Source organism: Colobus angolensis, unplaced genomic scaffold, assembly GCF_000951035.1.
Source record: "Colobus angolensis palliatus isolate OR3802 unplaced genomic scaffold, Cang.pa_1.0 Scaffold200, whole genome shotgun sequence".
Classification (NCBI taxonomy): domain Eukaryota; kingdom Metazoa; phylum Chordata; class Mammalia; order Primates; family Cercopithecidae; genus Colobus; species Colobus angolensis.
This window is the reverse complement of record NW_012115156.1, coordinates 4,654,451-4,678,025: the sequence shown is the minus strand read 5'-3', so window position 1 is coordinate 4,678,025 and position 23,575 is coordinate 4,654,451. Positions and strand designations below refer to the sequence as shown.

The window sequence follows — 23,575 nt, the reverse complement described above, 5'->3', positions numbered from 1 at the left end:
TCATCACCCAGGCTGGAGTGCAGTGGCACGATCTCGGCTCACTGCAAGCTCCGCCTCCCAGGTTCACGCCATTCTCCTGTCTCAGCCTCCCGAGTAGCGGGGACTACAGGCGCCTGCCAACGCGCCCAGCTAATTTTTTGTATTTTTAGCAGAGACGGGGTTTCACCGTCTTAGCCAGGATGGTCTCGATCTCCTGACCTTGTGATCCGCCCACCTCGGCCTCCCAAAGTGCTGGGATTACAGGTGTGAGCCACCGCGTCCGGCTCACTTTTTTTTTTTTTTTTTTTTGAGACAGAGTCTTGCTCTGTCGCCTAGGCTGGAGTGCAGTGGTGTGATCTCAGCTACTGCAACCTCTGCCTCGCAGGTTCAAGTGATTCTCGTGCCTCAGCCTCCTGAGTAGCTGGTATTACAGCCGCACACCACCATGTCAGGCTAATTTTTGTACTTTTAGTAGAGATGGGGTTTCACTACGTTGGCCAGGCTGGTCTCGAACTCCTGTCCTCAGGTGGTCCGCACATCTCGGCCTCTCAAAGTGCTGGGATTACAGGCATGAGACACCGCACCCAGCCTCTTTTCACTTTTTATTTTATTTATGTTTTTCTGTAGCCCAAGTTCAATCAAGGGTCATTTCACTTTTTTAGTGTGGCCACTAGGAAACTATTAGTTATATTATGTGGCTTGTGTTATATTTCTGTTGCAAAGTAGGACTATAGTATGGTGTCTCTGATAACGAAGCCTACCACCTGAGCTGTACACTCCGGATTTGTTCTGTTCCTACTCCTCTCTTGCTTGCCCACCTACCTGTGCCTCATTTATGCCCCACGTTCTTAGAACTAATGTAGCTCCCTTCAACATTCCAATTTTTGATCAGGAATAATCAATTAACATGTGGTGAGAGTGCACTTTTGATGGATTGCAGAGTAAGACTGTGATCTACTGGAACCTACAATTCAGTATAAACTGTAAGTTGCAAATTTAATACAATAATTTGTTAATTGATTTGTTTGAATGTTTAAGTATTTGGCTTCAGGCATTACTGCTGATTTCAACATCATGTCCCTACCAGAATATGTACATGAAACATGAACAGACGGATTACCTACACTTGACAGTCAGTTCATGATGGGCATTTGTCATCTCTGTATGCCTCAATATTGTTTTTGTTTCCTGTGCAGCAAAGGTGATGGAGTGGCACACATAGTTTTAGACACGAGCTATCAGCACCTTGAAAACACTAAGAGGAAGAGAGATTATCAGATTATACCGCTGGGGGTACAGCTTCCAGCACAGTCGATCTCCATTCACTCCCCGCCTCCTGAGGTTGAGACGGTTGGCCCATCTCTCCCTCCTCATTAATCCTCAGCTTTCCCCTCTGCTTGTTGCTAAAGCAGATACTGACTGTACGAAAATGAGCTCTAGGTCCCCACACCTTTTCAACACAAATGTATTCACAGGTAGGTTCTTTCCCTTGCCCATCCACTCCCAATCACTCCAGAGCAGACAAAAGTGCAGGTAAGTAGGGAAGAAAGGTGATTGGGTAAGCAAATAAATCTTTCTCTCTTTCTGCTCTATTGTTGACACACATCTTGTTCTTTAATTTCTTTTTTAAAGAAATTATTGCCAAGTTCCCAAGAACTAGAAAACACATCTTATTCTTTGAGTCACTTTTTCACTGGACTCAGCTTTACACTTGAAAACACAGCAATAACAAAGGATTAAAAAATACATCAAAGTATTTTTGGCTTGATTATGTGCTTGATTATTTGGAATGTGGCCAAAACCCTTGCTACATTCCACTATTGCAGTCAAGTGGCTTCTGTTGGAAAGGTATCCAGGTGAAAGGAATGAAAATAAATATCTCTGTTTCAACTTGTCTTCATCATCGTGGGTCTTTTTGTTGTTGTATTATAATTAATTTTGTGAGAATAATGTTTCTAGCTATTTGAAACTCTTCACGTAGAGTTTCTATAAGATTGCATGGCATTGAATTAAACAGCCATGTATTAGTTCATGATCACACTGCCATAAATAACTACCTGAGACTGAGTAATTTATAAAGAAAAGAGGTTTAATTGACTCACAGTTCTGCGTGGCTGGGGAGGGCTCAGGAAACTTCCAATCATGGTGGAAGGGGAAGGAGAAGCAAGGTATGTCTTCCTATGGTGGAGCAAGAGAGAGAGCAAAGGGGAAACTGCCACACACTTTTAAACCATCAGATCTCGTGAGAACTCACTCATTATCATGAGAACAGCATGGAGGAAACTGACCCTATGATTCAGTCACCTCCCACCAGGTCCCTCCCTCAACACGTGGGGATTACAATTACAGATGAGATTTGGGTAGGGACACAGTGCCAAACCATGTCAAGCCAATATAACCTTTTAACAAGATGAATGAAAGTTTTCTATAAAAGACCCCTCCCTGCAACATTTGGAGAATAAGGGAAATATCTTGTTGATAGGAATGTGAACTGAGAACCAAGGAAGAGCCATATTTATTCTGTTATTGTTTTGATTTGTTAGATGAGCTTGTATAAATGTCCTCTAAGCTTTAATTTTGCCATCTGTGAATAGGCGACAGAGTGTTCTTTCTATGTTATGTTCACATGGGCACTACAATAAAAGCAATAAACTAATGCAAAAGGAAGACATTTCTTAGACCACAGTAGTCGTGATTGACATTTGAAATTCTTTTACAGCTCCAAATTCTGTGATTCTAAATAATAAAATGTTTTCACTCTTTCCAACCACCATGTTTAAATACACTGTAAAATCTAAAGACCTCTTTCATATTACAGTAAGCCAGGCTATAATTTTTGATATACATAAACTGCCAGGCTCCTGTTTTCTCTCTTTATAGTCAAAGCTGAACATATACTTCTTGGAACTTTCTGCCTCCTCTCTCTCTCCCCCAAAGCCCAAGGATTAGGTGCATTTTTAAAATTTTCAACCAGCCTGGCCAATGTGGCGAAATCCCGTCTCCACTGAAAATGGAAAAATTAGCTGGATTTGTTGGCGCATGCCTATACTCCCAGCTATTCAGGAGGCCGAGGCAGGAGAATTGCATGAACTCAGGAGGCGGAGGTTGCAGGGAGTGAAGATCACACCACTGTACTCCAGCCTGGGTGACAGAGCAAGACACCATCTCAAAAAAAAAAAAAAAATTAGCTGGGCATGGTGGCATACATTTGTAGTCTCAGCTACTTGGGAGGCTGAGGTGGGAGGGTCACTTGAGCCCAGAAGGTCAACGCTACAGTGAGCTATGTGATTGTACCACCATACTCTAACCTGGGCAATAGAGCAAGACTGTCTTGAAAAACAAACAAAAACAAAACAATTTCTTCCCTTCTCATCAGAAGGATGAAACCAGTCTCTATGAAATGGTAGACTCCTAATGAGAATATTACCCAGTATTGAATATTATGGTATAGAATATTATTACTATTGTCATGAAAAGAAAAGGCTAATGCAATATAATACTTAAATTTATTTTTATTTTCAGATTTTCCTATCGAAAGCACTACTTCCCAATTTAATTCGTCTTCTCAAAGTTTTGAAAACATCATCAGATTAAAAAAAAAAATCAGTGTAAATTGAATGTCTGTAGATCTCACTGACCCATTGCTATAGCTAAGTTCTCATTAATTGTAACAGACTAAATGCCATCAATTCTTGCCCCTGATAGCTCAGCCCCCGACACCTTCCCGTGTCTCCCATTACGAGAGGTCCAATAGGGTGTGCTCCCCACGTGCGCTGAGCCCCACTTCAGCTCTGTGGGCTGGGCAGACTCTGCTGCCTGTCCTTCTAGGGGCACCAGAATCTGTTTTGGGGCTCCAGTGAGTGCTGTCCCGCTCCTCAGCCACCGCTGCCTCTCCACTTGGTGGATTGCCGATACACCCAAGGAGCCAAAGTTGTTCCCCTTCCGTTTCTGTTATACTCTGTTAGAGCAGTCCTAAAATGATGCCACTGGTGCCTTGGTATTTTGCAGAGATTTGGGGAAGTAGCCATTTGGTTTTTTTTTAATCTGCTGGCTTCGTAATCTATGTGAGTCATACATGAAGAACATCAAAGTAGGGAGAGAAGCAGAGACATCTGGGCCAAGAACCGGCACCCTTTATACTCAGGACTGCTCCTCTCTTCTGACAACCAAGATTTCATCCTAAGAAGATGTCTCCCTCATTTTTTTTAATTTTTAACTTCAGGGGTACATATGCAGGTTTGTTACATAGGTAAACATGTGTCATGGGGGTGTGTTGTACAGATTATTTCACCACCCAGGTATTACGTCTAGTACCCATTGGATGTTTTTCCTGATCTTTTCCCTCCTCCCAACCTCCACCCTTGATAGCCCCAGTATGTTTTTTTCCCCTATGGGTCCATGTGTTCTCATCATTTAGCTCCCACTTGTGAGAACAGTGGTATTTGGGTTCCTGCATTAGTTTGCTAAGGATAATGACCCCCAGCTCCATCCATGTCCCTGCAAAGATCTCGACAGAACTACAGTTCAACCCAGCAATCCTATTACTGGGTATATGCCTGAAGGAATACAAATCATTCTATTATAAAGACATAGGCACATGTATGTTCACTGCAGCACTATTCACAATAGCAACATGGAATCATCCTAAATGTCCATCAGTGATAGACTGGATAAAGAAAATGTGGTATATTTACACCATGGAATACGGTGTAGCCGTAAAAAAAGATCTCTCTTTTGTTGACACAAATGATCTAGGAGACTTCAGTCGCCCCCAGCAGAGCTTTCCTTCAGGTCTCTGCACTAATTCACCCAACAAGCCTGAACTTCCTGCAGTGGGTATGTCCCACACATAAGCTGAGATCCCTGCTAAGTGAAGATTTACTCTTGTTCTGATGAAAACCACTCCAGACCACAGGGGATTGAACTTGAGGTTGAGGAACTGTGGGTTGAAGATAGGAGGAATGTGAAACCAGCAGTGAGGACTGGTGGGGGAGGGGAGGCTGGGAAGATTCCCAGGAGGGCGCCCGGCGGTGCGGTTCCTCTCTTCACTCAGGCTCTCATTCTCTCTGCAGAATGACATCTTCGAGTGGTCCAGGGACCACCGAGCCCACCACAAGTACTCAGAGACGGATGCTGACCCCCACAATGCCCGCCGGGGCTTCTTCTTCTCCCATATCGGGTGGCTGTTTGTTCGCAAGCATCCGGATGTTATTGAGAAGGGTAAAAAGCTTGACGTCACTGACCTGCTTGCCGATCCTGTGGTCCGGATCCAGAGAAAGTAAGTGAATGGGCATGACAGAGAGCGGTCCCTCAGGGGCCAGGACATAGAAACAGCACGATGAGGTGGACTCATAACCCCATACCATTCTTCTCAAGCATTTGCCCTAACAATTTGGCCGTATTTATACGATTTATCTCTATTTATTAATTTCCTTTTGCTCATTAAATTTTGCCCATTGGCACATTTGTTTTGAGTTATAAGTTTCATTTGTAACGGATTTTCTTTAAGCCCACTGTCATTACCTTCAGACTAATCTTGCATGGCTGATTTCATGGAATCTGTTTCTGTGTTTCCCCACTGCCCCATTCATGATTCTCTGGAGTAGCAGAAGAGGGACTTGCTTCATTTTAGTGACACCCTTGACTCTACTTGACTCCAAAAGGACTGGACTCTCTCCAGGTATCCTACTCCTGTTCTGAAATTCTCTTGTAGTGAAACCTCTCCCCCGCCCATCACTCATGGAAACGTTAACACTAGTAGGTTTCTGTACAGAGAAAATGAGACCACTCAACACAGGGCCTCAAAGCACTCATATTCCCTGATGGTGTCGGCTGAGCATATTGAGTTGGCCAGCATTTGCAGGATGAAACTGCTTTCTTTTTGTAAGCACATGAAGAAAGAGTGCCTATAATCGTGCTGGCAAGTAGAGCGCGACCTTTGTTCTCAGGTTGGCCTGGGTCTGTAAAGTTTGGCTATGATGAGCTTTTAGCACCTAAAGCAATAGATTTCTGTACAAAGATGGGCAACATATGGACCACACTCTAATTAGAGCCTTGAGATAACATGTTGAATAAGTGGCTACTAGTGACCATCTCCACCAATGGGTAGGAGTCATCTGAGGACTTACCTAAACAGAATCTCCTTTTCAGTCTGAAAATGGACATGGAGGCCATGCCTTTGTTCAACACAAGAATCTTTGCGTGAAAGGAAGGATGGCTTAGGACTGTGCTCTTTTCCCCCAAAGCCTCTCCTTTTACACTGCGGGGAGCAGTAGACATAGTGAGAAACTGGCAGACCATGGAGACAGACTGCTGGAATCAAAGTCTCTGACTCTTCCACTTACTAGCAATGAATTAACCACTCTAAGTCTCAGCTTCATCTATAAAATGGGAGTAACAGTAATATCTATCTCCTACAGCTTTTATGAAGATATTTTTAAAATATATGGAAGATACCTGGCATATAGTAAGAGCTTAGTGAATGTCAGGGATTATTATTATTACACAGGCAGTTGCTAGACTAGAGAATTCTCTGTGTTTCCATCACTGCTTTCTGTTGGTTTCACTGAAGGGTTTTCTCTGTACGTCTCAATACAGCTCTTTTAGGTGAAAACACCCAGTATCAATTCAGCTCTTTTAGGTGAAAATACCCAGTATCAAGTTTTAAAGCAGAAAATAACAAGATGTTTTCTTTTTTCTTTTTTCTGGAAATGGAGTCTTGCAGTGGTGTGATCTTGGCTCACTGCAACCTCTGCCTCCTGAGTTCAAGCGATTCTCCTGCTTCAGGCTCCCGAGTAGCTGGGACTACAGGCATGCACCACCATGCCCGGCTAATTTTTGTATTTTTAGTAGAGACGGGTTTCACCATATTGGCCAGGCTGGCCTTGAACTCCTGACCTCAAGTGATCCGCCCTCCTCGGCCTCCCAAAGTGCTGGGATTACAGCCATGAGCCACTGTGCCCAGCCAACAAGATGTTTTCAATTAGCAATTCAATGATTTATTGATGTTGATTTTCATTGTGAGTGTAAAATATTAAAGGTCATAAATTCAGAGAAGTAGAAAGAAAATCATTCACAGTCTTAACAGATAAACAGACACTATTAATGTTCAGTAGTATCTCTATTTCATATATGTTGCATGACGGCAGTCATATCACATATGTCATTTTATGTTTCACTCTTAACCTCAGATTGTATTGTAGACACCATTGTCAAAGGCTGCAGAAGATTCCGTCAGTTGAGCATGTCATAGTTTATTTAACCATCACTCTGGTTAGCTATGTACGTCATTTCCAATTCTGTGATACAAATGATGTTGCTACATAATTAGTAATGCTTTGAGACAATCAGACCTTAGATTAATTTGAAGAGCTCAGATAAGAAGGCAAAAGATTTTCTATTTTATTAATGAGAAATGAGCCGGATATAATAGTCTGGGTTTCTCTGACCATAAAAATGGAAGATTTTTTTCATCTTTTCTCATAAAAAAATGTAATCTGATTCATTATGTGTGTACTGGCGGCACATATGTCTGAAGACTATTTCTAAATGCAGGAAGAAGAACAAAGACTATTTCAGCAAGTTCCCTGAATAGTCATCTGAGAACATCTTTCATCACCAGTTCAGTGACTAAAGGAGACTTTGGCTATCAGAAGCCATTCATTCATATCATCATGTCACATATATCATTGAGCTCCTGCTGGGAATCAGTGCTAAGGATACAGCTTAAAATTTAGAACACATTCTAAACTATAGAGGTCACCCCTAGTTGCCTGGCCTAGCCCCAGAATGATTAAAGTAGAGGAATACTGCTCTTTGAGAGTACAGGCCAAACAGGGGAGATATGGCTCTGGATCATGTAGTTTGCATGTTAAAGGCATGCTCCTGGCGGGGCACTTTATTATCTCTAAGAATTGCCTAGGCCCAGGAAGGCCAGGCTTTCCCCAGCCAGAAAGGTTTTTAAGATGTCAAAACGTCCTGATATGTATATGTGTCTTTGTGTAATACATCCTGTGAGCAAACTAGTAAAATGTAGATAGAAAGATGAAGCTAGATAAGTACATGCATCTTAGATTATTCACTCAATGTTCTTGTGATTATACTTTACTGTTTGAAAGGGGCTCCAGCAGTCCTCAGATGTGTGGGTGAGCACTGAAGTCCTGTGGTAATTATACAGCGTAGAGAACATAGAGATCTGTAATCCAAAATAAGGTTTAGAATCACTGAACTAAATGAAGCAAGTTTCCAACATACACAGAGGCAGTCAACTGTTCAGATATTTTCATGTTTGTGAAGCTGGCTTTACCGGTCCTGTCAGTTAGGCGGTGGAGAGGAGAGTCCTCACAGGAATCAAAGTCATTATATGTGGGGATATGAGCTGAAGGGGTGGATCCTGGTGTCAGGCACCGTCACAGCAGATCTCAGTTCTTGCTACCCTGGGCTGAATGGAGAGCTTCCTGAGTAACAGAAAAAGGTGTCCAGCTGCATTTGGGGCCCAGACTTGGGTCATTTCAGTGGCACACTTCTCGTGGGCTGAATCTCCACCTGCTCCTGTATGATTTTCCTAGAGGAACAGTCCCTATTCCAGTTGGAGGCAATCAGAATTCATAGCTGATTCTACCACACTCCCAGGGTGCGATGCTTGTGCAGATCAATCAGCTAAGTGCCTCTTGGAGAGTTTACTCAAACAGGTGATAGAAACTGAGGATTTAGAGACTCCTCCTTCAGTCCACTCAGGACACTTACACTGATATTGCAGTTGATTGATAAACTTTTGCTGAGCCATCCTAATAACAACTTACTAAAGAAAAGCTTGGCAGAGAGTCATTCTTAATCAGCTTTCCATTGTACTGTGTCATGGAAGAGAGAAGGTAGGAGCAGGAAAACAACACATTTCAAACTATACTTCCAGACCCTAAAATATAATCTTACCAAGGCTGTCATAACAAATAGTTAACTGGACTAAACCACATTTTGCTGCACTGTCAATGTGTAAATTGTGTAAAGGCAGCCATTAGGAGGTGCAAGGGAGAGAATCCAGTGGTGTTGCCTCTAGGCTCTGACAACTAGGGCCCCTGTCCTAGGTCTTATGACTTAAAGGGCCACACTTCTCTCCACAGAGTGAGGAGATCACAGGGCCAAAGGAACATGCCACCCGCCTAAACCTTCCTTGACTTCTGGGCCATACCCTGGATTCCTAGGGTCCTCGATTCCTGCCTAAATGCTCTGAGCTCACTTCTAGAGCCTATAGCAGCCTCCTCCTGGGATCCGTCCTCCCAACAGGAAATACGTAGAGCCTAGGCCTGAAGAGTGGCCAAGGGGCAATGTTAGCACAGGGACTTAAGCTTAAAAGTGTGAGCTCAGATATCCACCTAATGGGACAGAGCAAAAGGGGAAAGGAAAAGGGATGAACCGCAGGCTGGGGACTTCCACCTATGCTCCTGGCCTGAACCCTGCAAATGTTGGGGTGAACCTATCGGTGAACCGTTCATAAGGTTGAGCGTGGATCCATCAAGAATTGTGTTTGGCTTAAACCAGACAGAAGGTTATTTCTCTTATATATAAAAGAATTCTGGAGACAGGCAGTCCAGGGAGGACATGGCAGCACTGCAGGGTCAGTAGAGAACTGGGATTCCTTTATCGTTCTGCTCTACCATCCTTAGCAGGGGACGTTCATTCTCAGTGTCATTTCATGGTGCAAACTGATCACTAAAGCTCCAACCAGAAGGGGAATCAGGGAGGCCGAAGGGAGCACATTGCTGAGTTGAGTCCGTCTCCTTTAAGGAGTCTTCCTAGAAGATACAACCTATCCACTTGTCTCTCATTGACCATATCTGTACCCAAGGAAAACAGGGAATGTATTGTCTTGGTTAATACACTGGACCCTTGAATACAATCTTGGTTTTGTTTCTAAGGAAGGAAGGGTGAATACATATGGGATGAATAATTAGCAGTCTCTGCCATAGCCACACAGTTGTTCTGCCTTAAGCAAAGCAATTAGTCATCTCATATTCCTCAGTCATATTTTGTGAACCAAGTGGGTAGCCTGCCTGTCTCCATTAATGAACAGAAATTGGAGTCTCAAATCATCTTTCTCAGATGGCAAAATGAAGATAAAATCCAGAGACTGTTTCTCCTAATGCTTTGCTTATTCCATTGAGTCCCATTTTAGGGAAGACATTCCTCTAGAGGCTACATGTAAACACTGTCATGCCTTTTTAAAGTAACCAGGGAGGATGCTAGTCCAGACACATGAAAACAAGGTCCTTGCCTCATTGCCATGGTGATGAGATAAACTGAGAGAAAATGGATGGAATGGTTCAAAAGAGTAAATCACTTCTGTTCTGGTGCCTTGGGAAGAGATCAAAATGTATAAATATTGCCATTCCAGAAAGAAAGACACTCGAATATCTAGAATCTTTTTGAGGCCTGTTTCACCTCAATTCGTCCCTTAGTCTGTTACCACTAGTCCTCTCTCCTGCCTCCCAAGAATGAGCATCACATCTCTCAGTGATACCCTCTTTTTTGTTGTTTTTAAAGGCTCATTTTTTAAAAGAGCAGTTTTAGGTTCAATTTAGCAAAATTGAGAGGAAGGTTCAGAGATACCCTATGTACCTCCTGCCCACACACATGGATAGCCTCTCTCATTATCAGCATTCCTTACCAGAGTGAATATTTGTTGCATCTGTTGAACCTACACTGACACATCACTGTCACCCAAAGTCCATGGTTTCCATGAGGATTCACTGTTGGTGTTGTATAGTCCATGGGTTTGGACAAATGCATAATGACAAATGTATCCACTATTGTAGTATCATATCGAGTATTTTCACTGCCTAAAAATCCTCTGTTCTCTGTCTGTTCATCACACTCTTCCCCCAAGCCCTGACAACCACTAATCTTTCCACTATCTCTATAGTTTTGCTTTTTCCAGAATGTCATGTAGTTAGAATCATACTGTATGTAGCCTTTTCAGATTGGCTTCTTTCACTTAGCAATATGTATTTGTGCTTCCTCCATGTCTTTTCATGACTTCATAGCTCGTTTCTTTTTAGTGCTGAATAATGACCAAAATGTGGTCTAGATCTGTTGAAGTTTATTTATCCATTCACCCAGTGGAGGATATCTTGGTTGCTTCCTGGTTTGGTAATAATAAAGCTACAGTAAACATCCATGTGCAGGTTTTTGTGTGGACATAAGTTTTCAGCTCCTTTGGGTAAATACCAAGGAGCACAACTGTGGGATTGTACAGTCAGAATATTTTTAGTTTTGTAAGAAACAGCCAAATTGTCTTCCAAAGTGGCTGTATCGTTTTGCATTCCCAGCAGCAATGAATGAGAATTTCTGTTGCTCCAAAACCTTGCCAACATTTGTTGTTGTCTGTGTTCTGGATTTTGGCCGTTGTAATTAATATGTAGTGGTATCTTAATGTTGTTTTGGTTTGTATTTCCCTGATGACATATGCTTATTGTTCCATCTATATATTTTCTTTAGTAAGAAGTTTGTCAAGATCTTCGGTCCATTTTTAAATCAGATTGCTTTCTTATTGTTAAGTTTTCAGAGTTCTTTGTATATTTTGGATAACAGTCTTTTATCAAATATGTCTTCTGCAAATATTTTATTCCTATCTGTGGCTTGTCCTTTCGTTGTCTTGACAGTATCTTTTGCAAAGTAGAAATTTTAAATTTTAATGATGTACAGGTTATCAATTCTTTCTCTCATGAATCATGCCCTTTGATGTCATATAGAAAAGTCATTGTCAAACCTAGCGTCATCTAGATTTTCTATGTTATCTTCTAGAAATTTTGTAGTTTTGTGTTTTACATTTAGAATTATAATCCATTTTGAGTCACTTTTTGTGAAGTGTGTGAAGTCTGTGTTTGAATTCATTTTTTTTGCACACAAATGTCCAGTTGTTCCAGCACCATTTGTTAAAGAGACTACCTTTTCTCCATTGTATTCCCTTTGTTCCTTTGTCGAAGATCAGTTGACTATATTTATGTGGGTCTATTTCGAGGCTCTCTGTTATAATCCATTGATCAATTAGTCTGTTCTTGTGCCAGTACCACACTGTCTTGATTACTTCAGCTTTATAGTAAGTCCTGAAGTCAAGTAGTGTCAGTCTTCCAACTTTGTTCTCCTCGTTCAATATTGTGTTGGCTATTTTGAGTCTTTTGCCTCCACGTATAAACCTTGCAATCACTTTGTCAATATCTACAGAATAACTTGCTGGGATTTTGATTGGAATTGCATTGAATATAGATAAAGTTGAGAAAAGCAGACATTGACAATATTGAGTCTTCCTATTTATGAGCATGGGATAACTCTTCATCTATTTAGTTCTTCTTTGATTTCTTTCATCAGTGTTTTATGATTTTCCTCACACAGATCTTGTACATGTTTTGTTAGATTTACACTTGTTTCATTTTTATGGGGCTAATGTAAATGGTATTGTGTTTTTAATTTCAAATGCCACTCGTTCATTGCTGGTATATGGGAAAGCAAATCGACTATTGTATATTAACCTTGTATTTGGCAACCTTAATATAATAGCTTATTAGTTATAGGAATGGTTTTTTATTTTCAATTCTTTCAGATTTTCTACAAAGACAATCATGTCATCTGCAAACAAAGACAGTTTTATTTCTTCCTTCCCAATCAGTGTACCTTTTACTTCCTTTTCTTACCTTATTGCATTAGGTAGGACTTCCATATAATGTCAAAAAATAATAATAAGAGGGTACATCCTTACTTTATTCCTCATCTTAGGGGAAAAGCATATAGTCTCTCACCATTGTGACATTAGCTGTATATTTTTTGTAAATATTCTTTATCATTGAGAATTTACTGAGAGATTTTATCATGAATGGGTGTTGCATTTTGTCAGATGCTTTTCCTGCATCTATTGATATAGTCATGTGATTTCTCTTCTTTAGCCTGTAATGTGATAGATGACATTAATTGACTTTCAAATTTTGTGTTTTTTTTGTTTTTTTTTTTTTGACTTTCAAATTTTGAACCAGCCTTGCATACCGAGTATAAATCCTACTTAGTTGGAGTGTATAATTCTTTTTATATGTTGTTGGATTTAATTTGCTAGCATTTTGTTGAAGATTTTTAGCATCTGGCTCATGAAAAATATTGGTTTGTTGTTTTCTTTTCTTATAATATCTTTGTCTTGTTTGGGTATTATGGTGATACCTCATAGAATGAGTTAGGAAGTATTCCCTCTGCTTTTATTTTCTAAAAAAGAGAATTTCTCTTTTAGAAATTATACCAATTATCATAGAGAATTAAATATGTGGTCAAATTCACCGGTGAACCTATCCTGGCCTGGTTCTGTCTGTTTTGGAAGGGTATTAATTATTGATTCAATGTACTTAATAAATATAGGCCTATTTAGATTGTCTATTTTTTCTTGTGTGAGTTTTGGTAGATTGTGCCTTTCAACAGTTTGGTCCATTTCGTCTAGTTTATCAATTTTGTGAGCACAGAGTTGTTCATACTATTTCTTTATTATCCTTTTAGTATCCATGGAATCTGCAGGAGTGTCCCCTCTTTCGCTTATGATATTAGTAATTTGTGCCCTACCTCTTTTTTCTTAGTCTGGCTAGAGGCTTATCAATTTTATTAATTGATTCAAAGAACCAGTTTTTTGTTTCATTTATTTTTAAAATTGATTTCCTGTTTGTAATTTCATTGCTCTCTGCTCCAATTTTTATTATTTATTTTCTTCTTCTTACTTTGGATTTAATTTGCTCTTCTTTTTTTAGTTTCCTAAGGTGGAAGCTTAGTTAATTGATTTTAGATATTTTTTTCCTAACATACGTAGTTATGCTGTAAATTTTCCTCTAAGCACTGCTTTCATGGCATCCCGCAAATTTTGATGTTTTATTCTTATTTTAACTTAGTTAAAAATATTCTTAAATGTCTCTTGAGATTTTTTTCTTGGCCCATGTGTTATTTAGAAGTGTGTTGTTTGATTTCCATGTATTTTGGGGTTTTCCAGTAGTCTTTTTTTTTTTTTGAGAGAGAGAGTCTCACTCTGTCACTCAGGCTGGAGTGCAGTGGTGCAATCTCAGCTCACTGCAACCTCTGCCTCCCAGGTTCAAGTGATCCTCCTACCTCAGCTTCCTGAGTAGCAGGGATTACAGGAGCACACCGCCACGCATGGCTCACTTTTGTGTTTTTAGTAGAGACAGGGTTTCACTCTGTTGGCTACGCTGGTTTCAAACTCCTGATCTCAAGTGATCCGTCCACCTTGACTTCCCAAAGTGCTGAGATAACAGGTGTAAGCCACTGCACCCGGCCTCCAGTTGTCTTTTATTATTGATTTCTGGTTTAATTCCATTGTGGTCTGAGAGCAAACATTGTATAATTTCTATTCTTTTAAATTTGTTAAGGTGTTTTTTATGGCCCAGAATGTGTTCTATCTTGGTGAATGTTCTATGTGAGCTTGAGCTTCTGCCATTGCTGGATGAAGTAGCCTATAGATGTCAGTTATATCCTGTGGATTGATGATGTTATTGAATTTAACTGTGTCCTTACTGATTTTCTACCTGCTGGGTCTGTTTGTTTCTGATAGCAGGCTGTTGACATCTCCATTTATAATTATGGATTCATCTATGACTCCTTGCAGTTTTATCAGGTTTTGCTTCACATATTTTGACACTCTGTAGTTAGATGCCTACACATTAAGGATCATTATGTCTTCTTGGAGAATTAACCCCTATATCATTATGTAATGTCTCTCTATCCCTGATAACTTTTTTTGTTTTGAAGTCTGCTGTGTCTGAAATTAATATAGGTACTCCTACCTTCTTTTGATTAATATAAGAATGGTATAACTTTCTCCATTCATTTAGTTTTAACCTGTATGTATATTTATATTTAAAGTGGGTCAGTTTCTTGTAGACAACATATAGTTGGGTCTTGTTTTTTGATCCACTCTGATAGTCTCTGTCTTTTAATGGATACATTTAGACCATTGATGGTCAAAGTTTTTACTGGTGGAAATAAATAGATATTTCCATCCAATTGATATTTACCATATCAACTGACATGGAATTGATATTTACCATATCAATTGATATGGAATTGATATTTACCATATCAACTGATATGGAATTGATATTCCATATCAGTTGATATTTACCATATTTGTTACTATTCCATCCAATTGATATTTACCATATTTGTTACTATTTTCTATTTGTTGCAATTTTTCCTTTTTTCTATTTTTGTCTTTTATTCCTTTTCTGCCTTTTGTGGTTTTATTTGAGCATTTCTTCTCATTGATTTTTAGTTTTGGAAGTTTCTATTCATATTTCCTCAAACTCAGATTCTTTCCTCAACCATGTCCAGTCTACTTATAAACCTATCAAAGGCATTTTTCACTTCTGTTACAGTATTTTTTATCTCTATCATTTATTTGTGGTTCTGTCTTAGGATTTTCATCTCTCTGCTTATATTGCCCATATGTTCTTGCATGCTAACTACTGTATGCATTACAGACATTAGCATGTTATCATAGTTATTTTAAATTCCTGTGTGACAATTCCAAGGTCCTTGCTGTGTCACTTCAAGCTGTGTTTTGTTTTGCTTTGGTTTTTGCCTTTGATTATGCCCTGTAATTTTTTCTTGATATCTGGACATGATGTCCTGAGTAAAAGGAACTGCTGTATATAGGTCTTCAGTAGTGTGGTGGGAGGTGTGTGGGGGGAGGAGATGCATACTAGAGCCCTGTGATTAGGTCTCAGTCGGTTAATGAAGTTATGCCTCTAGACTGTGAACTTCACAAGTGTTTCTTAATTTCTTCTCTCCTCATTTAGGTGGAACAAGATGGCTAGAATGGGCTGGAGTTGGGTATTTTCCCTCCCCCAGGTTGGTTAGGCCATAAGTAAAACCCCAGCAGGTTAGGCTCTGGCCTACTAGTTTCTCCTGAAGGTAGATCTTGTTAAGAACAGAATACTCTGGTATATTTCGAAGTGGTTATTTTCCCCTCCTCCTGGTGGAAATACAAGGGAATTTTTTTTTCTGATATTTACTCTGAGAACCTGGTCAAGCTCCTGGAAGGAAAAGTCACAAAAGCATGGGGGACTCCCTGTGACTAGATCCCCCTTGGAGATTTTAACCTTCAGACGTGTCCACACCTAGCCTCCAGCAATTCATCAATTAAGGTCAGGTTTTCCTAACACACCACTAGTTCCTGTGAAGGTTTCTGCTCCCTATGTTGTGATTCTCTGTATCTGCCTGTCTTCCAATTTTGGGAACAGTGGTTTTCCCTGTAATCTCACATCTCTTACTAATGTAAGAGTTGCTGACTTTTTTTCAGTTTGTTCAGCATTTTACTTCTTGTTAGAATGAGTGGCAACTTCTGAGTTCTTCATGTGGAACCAGACACTGGAAATTGATACTTTCTTTTTTTTTTTTTTTTTAAACTTTATGTAACCATGTCTGTCTAACCCCTAAGTGTATTTTTCCATTTTGAGCATCATATATCTATCCAGGGCAGGGTGGTTAGACAAGACAATATTTGACTCATCTTTGCTTCTCTACCCCACCTTCATCTTCCACTTTAGGGATTCTCAATGAAGTGGGATGAATCGTCTGGGGATTTGCAACCAACTTGACTCCATCTCCCTTGACTGAATCCATTGCTCTTTGATCATGGTTTTACGTAGGGCTTTGGGGAGTCTCTTTTTGTTCTGAGTCCATTTGCCATGAAGACCCCTCTACTTGTTGCTAAGTTAATAGAACAATTCCTCCCTCGATGTTAGTGATGTTGAGCACATTCAAAGCCTTGGTTGGTTATTTGTATTTTGTGAAAAACTCTGTAGAAATCATCTCAAAGGAGAGACCCTAGATGATGAGACATTCAAACATCTAAACGTGTTTGGAATTTGAGGAGAGACATAGAGACAGGGGCTTTTAAATACAACCACGCTCTGCCACGCCCTTACTACTCAGTTACCCTGGGTTTGGTGACTGCCTATTTTACTCAGGTTCTTTACTTGTCCTGCAACAGGGAAACCAAACTTGGCCCTAAGGTAAGCATCACTTGGCCATGCTATAAGCAGAGGTCAGTTCTTTGGTATCCTTTCTGCCAACTCACAGTTTAATAACAGATGCCATGAGGCATGTGGCATTTTCTCAGCTAATTCAGCTTCTTTCTCTTTTCTACATGTATCACTTATTCATTTGACAAATATGTCAGGCAATGTTAGATGCTGGAGATTGAACAGTGAAAAAAAGAATAAGATTCTGGAGAGTGCTTGCCCTATCTTTCTAGAGCTCCCCAATTTGGGTCTGGGAATGTGGGAAGAGGAAACTCCAGCACACATCTGCCCGCTGCCTGACTGGGCCCCTCTCTCTACAGACACCTTTGCTCCTCCCCATTCAATCTCTCCTGTTACTCAATCTCCGTTCCATTGATCTGTTTTTTGCTTCACTCCCTCTTGTCTATTTGCCTCTTTCTCTCCCTATATTCTTTGTCTTTTCACCTGCCAGACAGCTTTGTTCCTTTTTTTGTCCCCTTCTCTGCATGGAGACAATTTGCCTCAGGTATCACACTGTGTTCTTAATGCCATGATGTTCTTCTTCTCTCACAGTCTTACAAGAGAACAAAAGCTATTTAACCTATCGCTCAGCAAGACTCTTTTTGTTGTTGTTTTTGGTGGGGAAGTGAGGAATTTTGTCCTCTTATATTCTCTCCTTACTTCATCATCCTGCTTTGATTTATTCTTTTCAAACATTCCTTGTGAATGTAAATATTTCCTCTCCTTGAATCAAGGCAGTATATCTTTGGTTAACAGCTTGAGCCCTGGAGTCTGTTACTCTGCCCTCACCTCAAACCACTGCATCTTATCCTGGCTCTGCAAAAATTTTGAGAGTGTCCCTGAAAATGAAAGTGACTGTTAAACAAAAACAACAAAAAAATTGAGAACAAATTATTTTTTTTCTTTGAATGATTCTCCCTGCCTCCAGCTGTAGTTGGCAAAAATTAAAATTCTGAATCTTCCAGTTTCAAGAACTTGGTAAAATCAACTAAAGAGGTGTGAGCTGTGTTTAATTTGATACCTTTTGTTAAAAGTAAATGGAAAAGGTAAAATATCCTTTAACTATTTTTATTACACTTTTGACCTTTCTAAAGAGACATGACTGTTGTAGCCAAACAGCTGAATTATATTCTGGGATACAAGACAGAGATGATTCAATATTGAAGTTACAGTATCAACACCAAAATTTCCCTAATGTAGTGGTTAAAATATTGGGCGGGGGAAAAATCAGTGTGGTACATAATTCAATAGCTTTTTATGACTTTTAAAAATTTTCCAAGTCAAAAATGTCCTTTTTTTTTTTTTTTGCCTCTGTAAGAGGTACTTTTCCTACTAGAACTTTAGGAGAATTTGCATGTGTGTGCGTGTGTGTGTGTGTGTGTGTGTGTGTGTGTATAAAAATACACCAACTGCATTAGCAGTCATTTTTCTTTCTCCACTTTGACCATCTCATTTCTATGTGCAAGAAATTCCCCTGGCAAGATAAGGAGACAGTTGCTCAAATTTCTGGAACCTGAGTACTTCACTCACTAGTGTGGTAAACATGTTAGTATACAGGTGTCAATGGATTCTGAGACTGCTGTTTGTAAAGTATTAACTTGTTGATGGCAATAAAGGCATCCTCATGCATCTTTGATTCACTTCAGTAGCTGTTATTTTTAAAAATATATTTATTTATTTTCCCCTAGATTGCTATAGTTGCTATTTATTAACTGCTTACTATGTATTTACATTATGTCTTTACACACATTGTCTCTTATCCTTTCAATAACTATCATATAGATGGTGGTACCTGGATTCTGGACTTGAATTCTAAATCTTGGCTTCCCATAGCCATGACTAACCAAGTCAAAAGAAGAACAGTCTATGTTTGCGCTAAATTGTTCTTTCTTTAGTAAAATGCTACTTTACTACCAAAGCTAAGGAGAAAACCTAGCTAGTTTTTATGCAACATTTAAATATTTATGTAGAAGTTAAAGCAAGGTTAAATTTTACAAAAGAGATTTTGATGCAAGTAGATACCATTCTCACTAATATTTAGATATTGTCAATTCCTGGTTCTCTTTCTAGGCTATGTAGAGAGTAATCTTTTAATCTACCCTGGACATTTTCTTAAAATAAAGAGACTTTCAAGAAAAGTTTATGGCTCTAGCTCCAGGGCATCACCCAGTAATCAACAGTACTATAAAAGGTTTTTATTCAATCGTTATTCATGTTCTAAAGAATTCAATCTATGATTATTGGTTTATGCGTCAGAGAAAACAGCTCTTCTTGTCTTTTTAGTGTCTCTCCTTCTTTTCCTTATGGTAAGACATAAAAAGTAGAGAAAGCTTTTCATAACAGAAAATTCATTTTCTAGGTATTATTTCCTCTAACAATTAGCTTATAAAATTTCTGTAACCCCACAGCTCTTGAAATCTGTATGATAGAAACAGAATATAAGAATAAAATTATACTTTTTAGCATAAAATGTAATACAGGTTCATTGTAGAAAAATTTTTAAATGCAAATCAGCATCAAGATTAAAATGAAATAATTTGCAATCCTTCGACTTAGAACAAAGATCAGTTAAAATGTTGCTATATGTTTTTCTAAAGTTTTTTATGTATCATGCTAGCTTTTTAAAAAAGTATGCATATCCTATATACTATTTAAAAGTGATTAAAGTAAGAAATATACATTTAATATTCACCTTTATTATTTCATTTCCAGCTTCTTTATTTTTGTATGTGTGTATCCTAATTTCCACTTGAGATCTTTCTTCTGCCTGAAGAACTTCCTTTATATTCCTTGTAACACAGGTTTATGGGCAATAAATTCTCAGCTTTTGTTTGTCTGAAGGTCTTTATTTTACCTTCATTTTTGAAAGGTATTTTTACCAGACATAAAATTCTGGGTTGTCAGGTTTTTTCTCTTGGTATTTTAAAGATGTCAGTACCTTGTCTTATGCTTTACATAGTTTTTGATTTGTATCACTGTGTGATTTGTATTATTGTCCCTCTGCACATAATGTTTCCTTTCTTCTCACTGACTTCAGTATATTTTCTTTATCTTCAGCAGTTTGATTGTGATATATCTAGATTCTTTTTTTTTTAAGGAGAGAGGTATTCTAGAGACTCTGGGCTTCTTAGATCTGCAACTTGTTGTCTTTCATTAATTTTGGAAAATTCTTAGCCATTATCTTTAATTTTTTTTTAACCTGTTTCTCTTTTTCTTTGGAACTCTTTTTTTTTTTAAGACAAGGTCTTATCACTCAGGCTTCAGTGCAGTGACATGATCATAGCTGCTTACTGTAGCCTCTAACTCCCGGCTCAAATGATTCTCCTGCCTCAGCCTCCTGAGTCAGACTATAGGCACACACCACCAAGCCTGGTTAATTAAAATATATATATATATATATATATATATAGAGAGAGAGAGAGAGAGAGAGAGATGGGGTCTTGCTGTGTTGCCCAGGCTGGTCTTGAACTCCTGCCCTCAACTGATCCTCCTTCTCTGGCCTCCCAAAGTGCTGAGATTACAGGCATGAGCCACAATGTCTGGCTTCTTCTGGGATTCCAATTACATTTTATTTTATAGCATTTTATGTTATCCCATGGATACTGGATGTGCTTCACTCCTTTTTATCTTTATGTTTTGGTTTGGATAATTTCTATTGGCATATCTTTGAGTTTACTAATTCTTTCCTCAGCTATATCTAGACTGCAAATGAACCCATCAAAGGTGCTCTTCATTTCTGATTTTGTTTTTATTTACCAGATTTGCGTTAGACATTGATAAAATCTCCCATCTGTTCATGCATGTTCACCTTTTCCATATCCCTTTAACATGTTCATTGTAGTTACTTTAAAGTCCCTACCTGATAGTTGTAATATCTGGGCCATTTCTGAGAATGGTTCTATTAATTACTTTATCTCTTGACAATGATTTTTGTTTTCCCCACTTTCACTTTTTTTTTTTTTTTGAGACGGAGTCTGGCTCTGTTGCCCAGGCTGGAGTGCAGTGGCGCGATCTCAGCTCACTGCAAGCTCTGCCTCCCGGGTTCACACCATTCTCCTGCCTCAGCCTCCTGAGTAGCTGGGACTATAGGCGCCCGCCACCACACCCGGCTAATTTTTTCTATTTTTTAGTAGAAACGGGGTTTCACCATGTTAGACAGGATGGTCTCGATCTCCTGACCTTGTGATCTGCCCGCCTTGGCCTCCCAAAGTGCTGGTATTACAGGTGTGAGCCACCGCACCTGGCCCCCTTTCACTTTTGTGTGACTCAATTTTAACTGAATGCTGTATGTTTTTCTAAAGTTTTTTATGTATCATGCTAGCTTTTTAAAAAAGTATGCATATCCTATATACTACTTAAAAGTGATTAAAGTAAGAAATATATATTTAGTATTTACCTTTATTATTTCATTTCCAGCTTCTTTATTTTTGTATGTGTGTATCCTAATTTCCACTTGATATCTTTCTTCTGCCTGAAGAACTTCCTTTATATTCCTTGTAACACAGGTTTATGGGCAATAAATTCTCAGCTTTTGTTTGTCTGAAGGTCTTTATTTTACCTTCATTTTTGAAAGGTATTTTCAAAAGGTTGGGGCTGGGTCAATTAACCAGAAGTTGAGCTGAGTTTAGATTTTACTGTTTCTGTTACTATCCTTGGTGCACCACAGACTTCGGTGGATGACTGCCCTTAGTATGTGCTTAGAGCCTAATGTGCCAGAGGAGTTTTCTAAGTATTCATTCTGTACCGTCAGCTTTTAGCTGTCCCTGCACACCTGTGTCACAAAGTAGATCTTTCTCTATGCTCTTGCTCTTACACAAAGGGTGGACTTCTATTGCTTGTTTCTCTGTACATGGTTCTTTATAAGAGTATAGGGTTTCTTCATTGTCCTGGTCCAGTATCAGTCTTAGGCAAGGCTCCTGTGCCTGAACCTTGGGGGGGTCAAGGGTTTCTCAGCATTCCTGAAGTAGCCGACCTCTGCTTTTGAGCAGTGCAAGATCCTGGGCACAAGCAGGTTTCCTGCTCCTCCTCTAGGGGGCAGAAGATTTTTGCTTCTATCTCTCCCTAAGCAGCAATGTTTCTTTACCTATGTCTGGGGGTGAGGGTTTCCCAACACCTACCCCAGAGACAAACAGTTTTGCTTCAGTTGCTCTCCCAGAGCAATAGACTTTTGACCAGTCCTATGGGCCAGAAGGTGTTCTATATTCGTCCAGCAGCTTAAACATATTTATGCCTCGTGTTCCATTATTGGAACGCTAAGCGTGTGGAAGTTATTTATATCCTACTGCTCAAGGTCATCACCAAGGTCTGATTGCAAAACAAAAAATTACAACCTCAGGCATAAATGGGTTAAGACTTTGCTTTGTAAGAGAGGATCTTGGGGAAGAAGGCAAGGCTTTGTTCTTGTTCCCAGTAGCAACTGATCAGCTCCTCCATGTCTATGTGGCAGAGAGGGTCCTGGGTCTCCTACCCTGTCCCCAGCCTTCCTTGTGAGCACCCAGTGAGGGGCCCTAAAGAAAAGCTTGAGAGTGAGTACAAACTCCTTTCTGTCTGAGGCTTGAGGCTATCCCATATTGACCTTCAAGGATTTGTTAAATTTTTAGCTGACTTCTTCTTATCTACTTGTGTGGTAGTCATCTTTCTCCTTGCTTTGACAAAATTGAAGCCATTCATATTCATGTGTACCGTCTCTCCTTGGATGGGTGTATGACTCTGTGGAATTCAGATTACTTAGTTGCCTTGTGACCTTAGCTCTTGATGAGTTAAAGTAAAGTTATGGTTGTGTATATTAGTCAGCTTTTTCTCATTGTTGGGGTGACAGCAATATTCCCTAGTGACTTTCTACATCTAAGCAGATACAGAGCTCTGCATCCTATTTTATAGTCTGCATTTTTGATCTAACAGAATACCGTAAAATTTTTCTAGTTTAATGGTTGCTTAATATTTCATTGTGAGGATGAATCATAATTATTTTTGATGAACACTGAAGGATTTCTACCTTTTTTTTTTTTTTTGAGATGGAGTTTTGCTCTTGTTGCCCAGGCTGGAGTGCAATGGCATGGTCTCGGCTTACTGCAATCTCTGCCTGCCACATTCAAGAGATTCTCCTGCCTCAGCCTCCCAAATAGCTGGGATTATAGGCACCCATCACCGTGCCCAGCTAATTTTTGTGTTTTTAGTAGAGAAAGAGTTTCACCATGTTGGCCAGGCTGGTCTCGAACTCCTGACCTCAGGTGATCCACCTACCTCAGCCTCCCAAAGTGCTGGAATTACAGTCATGAGCCACCATACCTGGCCCCATCTTTTTTTTTTTTTTTTGATCATTATAATAGTGATACGATGGTCAACTTTGTATATAAATCGTTGACCACAGCTATGATACTTTCATTCAGCTAAAATCAGAATTGCCAAGTCAAATAATACATAAAACTCTTGGCTTTTGATACCTATTTTCATATGAATTTCAAAATCTTTGATTACAGTTTTATGTTTTGGGCCATTTGTAGCATTGCCTTTTTTTTTTTTTTTTTTTTTGGAGACGG

The 23,575-nt window shown here is 39.4% G+C and overlaps 1 protein-coding gene across 1 annotated transcript in view; it reads left to right on the top strand.

The window, feature by feature from the left end:
• SCD5 (stearoyl-CoA desaturase 5) overlaps nucleotides 1–23,575 on the top strand; it is a 188,478-nt gene that overhangs the window by 115,121 nt on the left and 49,782 nt on the right. Inside the window, exon 3 of the mRNA XM_011941798.1 lies at nucleotides 5,052–5,257. Within this exon, the coding sequence (XP_011797188.1) occupies nucleotides 5,052–5,257 (206 nt within the window). The remainder of the gene's footprint in view (nucleotides 1–5,051; nucleotides 5,258–23,575) is intronic.